Below are 12,762 nucleotides of genomic sequence, written 5' to 3' on the forward strand. Positions count from 1 at the left end.
ATATCGTGGTCCTGTAGGTAGTATTCTCCTATGAGCTACATATTAAGTTGCCTGGACATCCTGATGCATAAGGTGGCTGAATGTTGGATAATAGAAATCTCTTTCATCTGCTCTCAAAATTGTGGCTTTCTAGCATTTCCCCCTGCATGGACCTGTAAAAGAGTGATGCCCTTGTCCACTGTGCACTCTTTCCCCAGGTTAAAGTTAACCCAAACCCACCTTGGGATTCGGGTGCCATAATAGTGTGATCTATTGTTTCCAAGAAAACTTCTTATCAAAGATAAAAGATTTTGAACCAAGTTTCATTATGAGCATCATGGCAGCATCAATTAAATTACCTTCAGACTTGGCAGAAAGATTGTACAGAACTTCTCGAGTAGATTTGCAAACAAGGTGTTATCCCCAAAAGAGAGCAAAATGTATCAATTAATTGTTACTAAATACTAGAAATAATCTTCTAAGCGTCAAAAATGCTGTTAAAAAAAAATTAAAAATTAAAAAGATGAAATTGCACTGATGAGTATTAAAGGCTGCAGATTATGTCATCTGTCCCTACCCATCATTGTCTTAACAAGATCTAGAATTCGAACGTAATGATAAAACAGTGATGAGTGCTTGCCTTCCAGTCCATTTCTACTCACTCGGTTGCTGCCAGCAAGGTTATTGCAAGGACTTCCACCAATGACAAGATCAAACCCACCGAATGAGCTGATCCACTGATCTAGCCTTTCAATGCTGACTTGTTGTACATCTGCAATCTCAATAAGTCGTCCACGCTGGTTGGTTTGCTCCCACCAACTACGAATAATATTTCTGTTGACTTCAGCAATCTCGACAGAGACCACATTTTTCAGGGGAATCCCAAGTCGATGCAAAGCAACTTCAGCACCACCAATCCCAGAGAAAAGTGAAAGGAGGTTAATTCCATTTGGAAACTGGTTCTTCAATACAGAAAGGTGGTAGGCAACTGTGTCAACCTAAAACCAATTCATTTATTTAGTTCATTCTATATGCACTAATAAGGAAACCATAGTACTCAAAAAACATGAAATCTTAGAGATTACCAACCTGAAATGAGTTTCCAAGTGCTTTATATCTATCTGTCCTACTAATCCCACCACCCCTAGTGTGGTCCCTTGGGAATCCAAGCAACATCTCAATTTCATCTGGTTCAAGAGGTGCAACTTTATTCTTTCCAACCCAAACTAAATTCCATTTTCTACATTGTTCAAGTACAAACTTCTGCACATGTGGAGGAGGTTCATCACCATACTTCTCATTGCTCTCAAGTGCATTCCTTATCCTCTCAGTGAGTTTAGCAGTCCCAATTGCAGTTTGAAGGCAATTCAGTTTTCTTCTTTTGTCCCATAAAGGCCACCACTTACTGGTTAAGGGTAAGGCTTCTTGTATGGTTCGTGGTGGTATTGGCAAAAGAGGGAATCGGTTCTGAATTGGAAGGTTATGGACATAACCTCTTTTCCTTGCAGCAGCACTGAAATGTTTAGAATCAACAAATTCTGGCTCTATGTCATACAAGAAACGTGATATTTTACTCCACACCCCCTTAGGAGTAAGAGCCACGTTTTCATAATAGAAATAAGGAGGACCAATAGCTACCTCTGGGAGCTTTCTCTCAACAATATGCCAAGGATCATCAGGAATCCCAAATCCTATCATTGGATTTGGGAGATGCATAATGTCTCCGTCTTCATCCCAATGCTTCTTCTCACTCCCCTTGTGCCATTTTTTTCCAAATTGTTGGAATTTGTGAAGCTTCCTTTTCTTTTCTCTAGGTAGATAATCATTCCTAGGCTGTCAAAATAAATCAGCATCAGCAGATACAATACTCCATACTCATTAGCTTAGGCAGGAACTAAAAAATCAAAGGTTTCAATAGCTGCTACAATTGATTTAAAAGGATTAAATAACACACCATTGTATAGGAATAAGAAGTCATGACCGAGGTGCTATCTTCCTCATCAGGTGATTCTCTAAGCTGGGCATCAAAATCCTTTACCATTTGAGCAGCACATATGTAATCTGTCAACTCTGACAGTTGTGCTTCTGAACCTGCAATGTTTAAATTAGATACTATAAGAATAAAAAGCAAATAGAAAGAAATTAGATCAGTGCTTCATTAGAGTTGAAAAAGGATTGGACAGCCATACAATGTACATTAGCAAGAACGAGAGCCCCATGATTAATTGTTTTAAATGGGAAACAAGGTGAAACTATAAAATTCATCAACGCTGCTGAAACTCATAACAACAATTTGACGTTGCAAATATCATAACAGATAAGTCTCATAGATAATCTAGCAAATCCACCATACAAACAAGTATTATAATTATAGATATATTCCAAGCACAGAGGTACAAAGACAAGTAATATCGATGACAAGTACTGGAAAACAACTACCCTAAACAGCTATCTAATGATGAAACACTTCCTATCTAATAGTCATATTCTCCCTTCTTCCCTTTTTAAACATAAACACACCCTGTTATTATAGAATTATCTTACAAAATTGCGTATCATATGCTATTACAACATTGACCAAGCAACTATAGATCAGGATCAAAAAACCTGATACATAACTCTTTTGCTAAAAGTAGATTTGATATGAAATTCTATGTCATCTTCAAAGCATCTTATATTGCTATTTAGATCCCTCATTTAGTCACTTATCAGAAACTACTACATAAGCACTGCAACTACTTTCAAAACCCTAAATCACTTAATGCACATAACACCATCTTATTCTGTAAAATCAAAAAAAATAAAAGATAACAATTGGAACAAAAATATAAACAAGGTATTAGTATCAACAAATTATGACAATGGTGTTGAACTACATACATACCACAATTATTCATAGCTGTCAAAGCCTCCTCAACCAAGTAACCCATATCCACTAGCGACGACAACATTGTATCCTTCTCTAAAATGTGGTTTGAGTTTTCCTGGAGGAAAAAAAATCAAATAGATAGCATCAATCATAAACATGCAAGTCTTATAAAATAAAATGAAATACAGGCACGCAAAGCAGACAATCCAAATTATGAGGGGGTCATAACTCAAACAACAGAATAATAAAAACACAAAAAGGAATAGGAAAAAATTAGAAATTGCCTCAATTCTAGGACAACTATCAATTTCAGAGAGGTTATCTGGAGATTTGCTTTTAGAGTCAAAAGTGCATGGTTTAGGAGAAAGACCTTCTTGGGGAAAATTCTCGACAACCTGTAAACTCAAGGTGTTAGCAACAAAGATACATTTTCATATAGTCCAACAAATAAAGCAATGATAAGGTGTTTGATAGTCATTAGAGCTTAAAAAATGCATAAATTATATCAAATGTAGATTTGATCAGAAACCAACCTAATGCAAGCTTCTAGTTTGGTAGATATGTGCATAAGTGCTTAAGAATCCGTGAAATTATGGGAACATATCTTTTTCCACAACAGAAATAAAACCTTATTGAAATGTTGTGGTTTATCCAATATCAATAATGACTATATAGTGCCAATTTGTTCAACTTTTTGTAAAAATGCTACAACTGATACTCAAACTCTTATACAATTATCCTGATATGGGAATCTATTATGCTAATTTAGTTTACTCGATATTGGACCTCTTATGCACCTCATTTGAGCAACAACAACATCATCAATACTCTTTGTGCATGGAATAATTATGTCCAAAAATGTAACTTTGGGAAAAGGTTTGACTCAACTCGACAAAGCATTGATTCCTGGCTAATTGGCTACAAGAATGGAGGTGTCACGTTAGTTAACTAGCGTTTGCATTATATGCTTCAATTATATATTTTTCAAATTTATTCTTCACTCAGCCACCATCACATTCCAGAACTTTTAAATGCAACTCTGAAGCCAATGTAAGACTAGATGCCTGACCCAAGTCATGTACCAAGGTAACTCTGGATAAATAGGCTATAGCAGTTATACACAATCAGTTGTTATAATCCAACTAAACAGTTAACAGTTAACCTATTTATTACTATTGAAGTTCAAGAACTAAGCAATTTGCTGACCAAGATTACTGTTGAAAACAGAACCTGAATTCATAATGCGTTAGTGAAACATGTTACAACCACATCAAAAGGCAGCACATCATTGCCAGATACTTGCACATATCTTCAAAACCAAAAGAAAATGATGGTCATTATAAAAAAAAAAATCTTAGAAACTCTTTAAATTTCATTTTTGGGGAGATGAAGATGAATGAACTCTTTTGGATATTAGTCCTTTATAAAAGAATACTTAGGTCTTTATCATGGAAAGAGAACACAACTTGATAGCCGATTAGATGGGAAAAAAGCAACAAAGCAATTCACAATAGGAAAATGCCACTACATAAGCACCGAAGAAAAAAAAAAATTCTATTTTTTACTGAAAAGCATATGATTTTCAAATGCTCAAAAGTCATAAAGTCATGCCTTTCCAAAGAAAATCTGATTCCAGTTCTTCCTCAGTTTCTTTTCCCTTTTCTGATATTTGAGCTCCATTGACGAGAGAAGGTAAAGAAGGAAATTCAGATGAGACTTCCTCAATCTCAAGAAACTTTAAAAGGTCAACTATTGAAAAGAATATGTAAAATTTGCATCCACTTCTACATCAGATGAAATAGTAAAAACAAAAGAAAACTATTTTATATACTAAAATATTGTAACTAGGGGGCACATAACTGACTTCAAAAATCGGACCAACATAAAAATAAATATGCAATAACAGAAATGAGGCATAATACTCACAGCGTATGTAAGAAGAGTTTCTAATATTGCTTCTGAATCATCTTCTCCTACCAAATATCAAACAAAAATTTTTAGCACAGCTTACAGTGTAAAATCTTAACATGATATGAAATAAGTGTGACATACCATTTTCCTCGATTGCTTTGACCACCATTGTTTTAGAAAATCCCATTCCGACAAAATCATGAATCAGCTTGGTAGAATTAGTTGGAGAACTTGCCTAAACAGAACGGATACTATAGTCAATTTTAGGGGGATACATGCATCAAAGATACTTTGTAGGGGATTGATTGCTCAAAAGAAAACAGCATATTCAACAAATGTTGGTATCTAGAAATAAAAAAATAGTATAACTGAACAATTTGAAAAGGATTGAGCATTTTTGTTCTCTAGAACGAAGAAAGAGTAATCATATCGATTCAGAAAAAGGCCTTCATGATGAAGTATACAATCATCAAGATATCTTAAACCAGGCATATAGAAGACAAGAAAATGATTATCTCCTGTCATTGAGCAATATATCAGGTTGTTTACAGTTACTACTAATTAACATATTACAGCAGATTGAGTACAATTTTACCTCTCCAAAGCCCCCATTAGCTTCTTGACCAGAACTCGTTGAACCCCAGTGAGAAAAGGATTCATTACGGACCTCAAGCTCATCATCAGTGTTCCAGTCGGTGTCGTGATTCCCATTACTAGCACTATTAGCATCCTACACATAATAAAAGCAGACACCATAGAAATATCAATAATTACTTCAGTCAGTAGATATCTTCATACACATAGCAAGTAATTTAACAAGTAGTCCAAACAAGCCAACAAGTTAACAGAGAAGAAAAGTAAACTAGATTGACGTCTAGAATGAGGCAGTGGGTTTTACTGGGATTTGTGCATGTTCTTTCTGCAGAAACTGTATGGAAAGTAGGGAACATCTATTTTTTGAATGTCCCTTTACCAAAATAATTTGGGGGCATGTGATAGGGTTATGTTTAGTAGCTGATATTCCTGTGAGTTGGAAGGAAATATTTAAATGGGGAATTGCAAATCTAAAAGGTAGGGATTTAGAGCTATCCTTTGGAAAGTGGTTTGGTGGGATTCAATTTATCATATTTGGATTCAAGGAACAGTAGGAGTTATGGAGAAAATTGCTTGACAGAAGAGCAGATTATAAAGAAAATTAGCTGGGATGTTAAAGTAATAATGGGGCATAGTGCATTGGCTGCACAAGCAACAATCCTTCACAAAGTCTTACGCACCAATTGGGGATTCTTAAAGTTTGACTCTTGATTGCCTCATCTCTGTTGTGTGCCGGTGTCATTTTATATTAGGTGAGGTTAAAAATGTGAGGTTGTACGAAGGCTCTGTTGGTCAGGCTTCTTGCTAACAGGCTTTTTTTGAGTCTGCTCTGATTTGGGATGTACTGTGCTACTAGCTTGTTAGGTGTTAGCTAGTGTGCTTGCTGTTGTTGGCTTTGTTTTGGTTCTAAATGAAACATCTGATATATCAAAAAGAAAATAATTTAGTAGATCACTCAAAATTTAAAGCTAAATCTATTTAAAGAGAGAACCGAGAAAGAATTTGTCAGGCCTATTGATGACAAAACCCTCACATGAACTAACAAATCCCAGCAGAGTTAGTTTAAATTGTACCATGTTCCATCTTGTACACAAAAAGAAAAACTACAGCTCAAAACAATTACATTATTTAAAAGGGTCCTAGTTAGAATTGGTAAGAACTCCCAAAGCAGGGCTCAATTTTATAGAACCCCCACATATACAAAATCTATTACTGAATATGTAATAATGTAAATTGTCACTATATTAAATAACATTGCCAATAAAAAGTCATCAGAAAGAGAAAATACCATGTTCTCAATAGCTAGTAACTTTGCTCAACAAGCAGCTCTCAAACTGTCAAAGAAACACATAACACATAAGAACCATTGAAAAATTTGTGTGAATCAAGAGTGCACTACATACATAGAGATTACAGAAAACTCTCCCAATCTTTATTACGTTACAGCAAAGTACAAAGGAAACCAATACTCCCTCTCACAGAATACTCATAGACTATATGTAAGTACAAGCTATTAATGTTTTGATTGATGGAGGAAAAAGAAAAAGATAAAAATTGTGACTGCACATTATAAGAAACAACCAGTTTGCTAACAACCTCAATCATAAGAATGTAGCAAATGCAAATAATTTATCTTCTTAGGACCTAAGAGACGGGTTCGTATGCAATTTTACCCTCAATTTTTGAGATAGAGAGAGAGACTGATTCCCAATTTCATAACAACCTAAATAACAAATAAAAATACTATAATATTCAAACTAATAAGGCCCCTTTTCGGCTAACTCTACTCTACTCTCATTTACTCTCCCTTCAATCCAAACAGACCATAAATCACATAAACCAAACAATATGCTACCACCATTTCATAGATTCTCTAACTTTGATAAATTAGAGCCATTACATTTATCAAATAGCAACAATAACAACAACAACAACAAAAGTAAAGGGTAACAAGAGCATACATGTTACTCTACCCAGTATACAAAACTCCCACTTTCGTTGGATACAAGAGAAAGAATAATGAATAGAACCCATTTTATATTTTTTTTTGGAAGAGAATGTTACTCTCTCAATCATTAAAATAAAAATAAAAAATATGGTTGAAAACATAAGTCTGCGCACAAAAGGGACCGCTTTGAATACCGAGCTAGCTTTACAAAAGTCTGCGCACAATAGAAGAAGAATTAATAATAAAAAAAGATATCAAAAGATTAGTACCTCCGTCGTAGCCAAATCTACAATGTGAAAAATAAATATAGGGTGGGTCGAGACTCGAGAGAGGCCAACCCAAAGAACAAAGTAGTACAACCATTCGTAGTTGTGAATGATTCATTCAGCGGACTCTGCCTTTGCTTATGCCTAATAACGTAACGTGGTCACATGAGGGATTTATGTTTTTTGAGAAACATATATTGTTTTGTTCCTATAGTTTGACGCGTTCTGAGGAGGAAATATGGAGAATATACGCGCACGTGTTGGTGAATTACACTCGGGATTTAGTAATTCTCACACTTTTTTTTTTTTTTGTTTGTTAAAACAAACCAAACGTTTTTTGTTTTCTCCAAGAGTTGGCAATTAATGGATTCATAATTGGCTGTTTGGTTGTGATTCCCAGAAATAATGATAAATATTTAGGAATGTGAAGTGTGAACAGATGCTACCTTGTCGCATTGGAAGTAGTAATAAAAGCAAAAAAAAAAAAAACATTTATCTATTCAACTTTTTAGGTAATAGTAATGCTGCTCCAACTAACTAAGGGTATTTCTGGTATATTGAATAAGAATTACGATAGGAATTATAATTTTTATTACTAGTAATAAAGTGTGTTGTAATAATATAATAACTAAACCTATTTATTAGTTTGATTGTGAATTATAACATTAGAATGAAACTTAATATTCATTTTAGGAAATATCTTACTTATACAATTATATCTCCTTAAAAATTGTTATTTTTAAATTTAAGAGAGATATGTGTTACTTTTTGTGATTTTTTATTTTTATAATTGTTAGATTTATATGGAAATTTTGTTTATTTGAAAATATATTAAGTTTTGAAATTATTGCACTTACTAAGGAATAACTAATACAACATTCTAAAAATGAATAATTATTCCTCATTTTAAAGAATAAGTATTCATAAGGAATGACTATTTCTTGTAATAAAAACATAACCAAACTAAAAAATAACTAAATCATAGGAATAACTATTACATTACAGTGTTTATTACAATCTACCAAACATGCCCTAAATGTTATGCAATCGAGAGTTTTAATTAATTCAATTAGTAAAGTTTCTAATGGTCGAATAAGAAATCTGGAGTTCAATCCCCGCCTATACTAAAAATCAATTGGTGTCTTAGTTTGATAATAAAAAGTTACCATTAAAAGCAAACGTCATGAGTTAAAACTCTCTAAAAAAATATTATGTGATTTCTTAAAAAAAATAAAAAAATAATCAATTATAATAAAATATATCGTGTCATCACACGTGCTATGCATTTGTAATAAAGAAAAACCTTTTGTTGGCAATTTTTAAAAAAATATCTGTTTTATTTTTTAATTTGAAAGAAACATGGAGGAGATTTTTTTTAATACATAATAATTTATCTTAAATTTAGGAGCTGTTTTATTTTCTTAAAAAAAAATACTAAATAAGTTGTTTTTATTTTAGAGAAATGTTATGTCCATAACACCTTTACAACAAATCATATATAGCCGGTTGTTATTGATGGGTAAAAAATAATTTTAGTGGTATATTCAAAACTTCAAGTTAAAACTAATAACAACTTATCAACTACGATTTGTTGTGAAAGTATTATGAAAATATTGTGAACATAACACTTCTCTTTATTTTAAATTTGAATTTGACAAAGAAACTTGAAAGGGAGATAAACATGGATGAAAAAAAAAACTGATTTTTTTTTAAAAAAATTTATCTAAAATTTAGGAGATTTAAAATTACTAATTTTACATGTCTAACCCTATTATTATTATTATTATTATTATTATTATTATTATTTTGGGAAAATTCTAACCCTATTATTTAAACTTTCTAATTAGGTGAATTTGAGAATATTTTGGGCATCCAAAAGTATAAATTCAAATAGAATAAACCCCTTAAATAGTAGTAGTATAAATAACCTTAATCATTGCACTTCGACACTCATTAACCAAACATAATACTATTTTTGGAAGTTTGGAGGGAAAGCAGAGTAAGGGGTAAGGAAGGGAAAGAGAAAAGAGTAAATGGGAGTGGAAGGAAATGGTTATCCCTTCACTTTATTTGAATGTTTTAAAAATTAAGTAGGTGGGGAAGGGAATAGATATCCAAAAGTACCAATTTGTCAAAGCAAATGTAATGAGGTTTAACAAATGGTCAATCAGAATACATATTTATTGAGAAAACATATTAGAATGCATACTTATAGAAATAATTGATTCAAATATGCTTTTATCAACAAACATAGCATAATGTGTAGAAATTGAACAGACTCCCACTTGGTTAGGGACACTAGAATCCCATGGGTATAAATATATCAGAAATAGACTCCCTTATGAAGGGCCGCACAAATTCCTCCCCCAAAATAGGGCACTAGACTTCCCTAAAGGGAACACAAAACATAGGTTATCAAAATTAACTTGTTAATTAGGATTGATCACTATATATCAAAATCTTAAAATAATTTCAAATAGAACTAATTTATAAATATTTCATTAAACATATTCAAAAGGGGAAAATGTCTGGCTCCAAATTGATTTGGAGTTATCTACCTTCAACTTAGAATAAGACAATTGTAAAGATCGTTCATATGTAGTCTTATAATGAGTCATGTGACTTTTCATATAATCATATTTGTTATTGACCAAAAAAATAATAAATATTTATTATTGACCAAATTTAAAGTATATAAAGGTTAATTAGGTTCAAAACACGTCCTTGAAACTGTATGATAGAATATATAAAATAAGTGTTAACAAAAAATTACATAAAATTATCATGGTTTAAGTTAAATATAAGGTTTTTCTCAACAAAAGAAAAAATTTAAATATAAGATACAGTAGAAAGAGATTTATTTTTTTTTAAAAGAAAATCTTAAATATTAAAATTCTATAAATAAACATATTAGCTTAAATAATATACATAAATAGTTTTATAATATTTTTTTTATGGAAAATAGTTTTATAATTGATCTCATAATAAATTGACAAAGATAAGTCCAAATTTAATTTGGAGCCAAATAAGTAAATCACCAAACTAGTAAACCTAACCATTTATGAAGAGAGAGAGTAACAATTTAATCTGACAATTTTTTTTTTTTTTTAGAGGAACTATTATCTATACTACTATTTAAGGGGTTTCCCCTAATTGGATTCCTCATTTTTTAGTTCAAAAATGCCTCTACACCTCTATGTTTAAGTAGAGACAAAACTAAAGGACATTCCGGTAAAAATGCAACTTTAACTCTCACTAAAACATTGCTTAAAAAATATTACTATTTAAGGGACTTCCCTTATTTGGATTCCTCATTTTTTTAGTTCAAAAATGCCCTTACACCTCTATGTTTAAGTAGAGACAAAACTAAAGGACATTCCAGTAAAAATGTAACTTTAACTCCCACTAAAACATTGCTTAAAAAATAGGATTACTCTTATAAATTTTCAAATTACTTTATCCACTTATAAATTAGATTCTTTCTCAAAAAAAAAAAATATATATATATATATATATATTGTGGGGCCCAACAATTCGTGGACCAGGCCCATTTGCCCTTTAGAGAGTCCGAAGGCCCAATCCGAGGAGAGCTGTGGCCCAAGCTCTACAACGTAGAGCACAAAAGAATTTTGGGAGGCAACCGAGGACAGTGTAGTCCTCGGCAGATCCATAGTCCCACCAGAACAAAGGGGTGAAACTGGTATAGGGACGAATTCGTAAGGAGATCCAAGATACCTCGGGGAGGTTATCCTTACTACCCTTCCAGATAAGACCCAGCGCCTGACAGAGCCGTACTCTGCAGCTTTATCAAACCATCCCCGACAATTCCGGGATTGGACTGATGGGACAAATGTCAGTGTTTGTAAAGACTGACCCTACACGTGGACGAAGGATAGCGAATGCAAGCTAGTATAAAATAAGGAAGTAAGTAAATCACGAGGGGGAGCCCAGCCCCAAAGAAAAAAAGAAAGACTACGTGGGGAAACATCTCAACCAGACTGGACTTCACGGAAGAAATCCCGCCGTTGGGTAACCGGGATAAGATCTCAAAAGGTCCTCGGATCAGCTCCGAGGAGCTCCATCCCACGGGGTACGACGCCTTAGAGCTTCCTCTAAAACCATGACCGGGCATCGCCACTTGGCCAGCGGCTAGCTTTTCAAGCCCACTCTCTACAAATCATATTGTGAGGGACCTTTATTGCGTGAGCCCAAAAATGTTAGTAGGCCGCAAAGGAATCGTGTCCTTACATATATATATATATATATAAATTAGATTCTCAAAATAAATATATATATAAAAATAAAAACACAAGTTTTTTTTTTTTTTGAAAAAAAAAAAAAAAAAAAAGCCTCATCACATGCGCGTAGTGCATGTGATGAGGCTAGTTTTTATTTATTTATTTGGATGAGAGAAGGAGCTTTCTAAAAAAGATATTGGCTTTGGCTTATCCCTTGTGGGTCCTAAAGAAAAGAAACATCATAAGAGCGTTAACATTGACCGTGTAAACCCAAGTTGCTATTTCACAAACCAAGACACTAAAACATAGCTTTACCCAGGTATGGGTATTTAAATTTTTTTTAGCAAACAATTAGATTGTATATATACAACCCTATTGTTCATGGGTTGTAAACATAAATATAGGTATTTATTTTATTCTCTCATACTTCAACATCACTCTCACTCCCATGGGTTATAAACATAATTTTTTATATTATTTTAATGAGTTGTATGTAAAATTAGAAATTGAGATGTTGGGTGAGTTATAAAATAGGATGGTTGTAGGGATGAATGGCCCAGATAAGGATATTGGGCCGTGGGCCGCACCCAAGGACGTCTAAGAGCCCGAGGACAGACGAGTTTTGGTGAAGCTATGTAAGTTATTGGGCCAAGGAAGAGATCTGGTCATAATAAATAGGTGACGTTGTCCGAGGAGCCACCATTCCTCAGCCAACAAAGTGGAAGCTTAAAGTCCGACCACCCACCAAGTACTGAGCGGTGGGTAACCGTGCTTGGGAGGATAAGCTTAAAAGAGAAGTGAGTCAACAAAGAATTGAGAAATATATGAGAAGAAAGCTGCTATTACGGCATTGAATACTCTGCGCCTAATCAACTGACCACATTAACGTGGAGGTGATACTTGAACAATGATTGCTAGCCTCACAACTACCTACAAAGATTTCAAGAAGGTGCTGAT

At 33.4% G+C, this 12,762-nt stretch overlaps 1 protein-coding gene across 6 annotated transcripts; it reads right to left on the reverse strand.

The window, feature by feature from the left end:
• LOC115978847 (DNA (cytosine-5)-methyltransferase DRM2-like) lies at window positions 1–7,707 on the reverse strand. 6 transcript variants are annotated; one of them, XM_031100722.1, is made up of 11 exons: window positions 7,571–7,707; window positions 6,642–6,687; window positions 5,355–5,489; window positions 4,901–4,994; window positions 4,775–4,821; window positions 4,460–4,510; window positions 3,133–3,243; window positions 2,864–2,963; window positions 1,934–2,070; window positions 1,069–1,812; window positions 1–977 (listed from the first exon to the last, which is right to left on the reverse strand). In XM_031100722.1, exons 2-11 carry the CDS (start codon window positions 6,642–6,644, stop codon window positions 543–545), a joined length of 1,857 nt encoding a protein of 618 aa, XP_030956582.1. In that variant the 5' UTR covers window positions 6,645–6,687; window positions 7,571–7,707; the 3' UTR covers window positions 1–542. The 6 variants fall into 6 exon arrangements, with proteins under 6 accessions (XP_030956582.1, XP_030956581.1, XP_030956583.1 ...); XM_031100721.1 differs by having other exon boundaries at window positions 4,460–4,522; XM_031100723.1 differs by lacking the exon at window positions 4,460–4,510.
• Window positions 7,708–12,762: the final 5,055 nt, after the last annotated feature.

Source organism: Quercus lobata, chromosome 3, assembly GCF_001633185.2.
Source record: "Quercus lobata isolate SW786 chromosome 3, ValleyOak3.0 Primary Assembly, whole genome shotgun sequence".
Taxonomy (NCBI): domain Eukaryota; kingdom Viridiplantae; phylum Streptophyta; class Magnoliopsida; order Fagales; family Fagaceae; genus Quercus; species Quercus lobata.

What these genes read in the sequence shown, in the direction of transcription:
- LOC115978847 (XM_031100721.1), bottom strand. An exon ending in AAACTCTTCTTACATACGCT is followed by an intron (nt 4,523 to 4,774) that starts GTGAGTATTATG and finishes TCGTCAATGGAG; the next exon opens with CTCAAATATCAGAAAAGGGA. An exon ending in ATAGTTGTCCTAGAATTGAG is followed by an intron (nt 2,964 to 3,132) that starts GCAATTTCTAAT and finishes TTTTTCCTCCAG; the next exon opens with GAAAACTCAAACCACATTTT.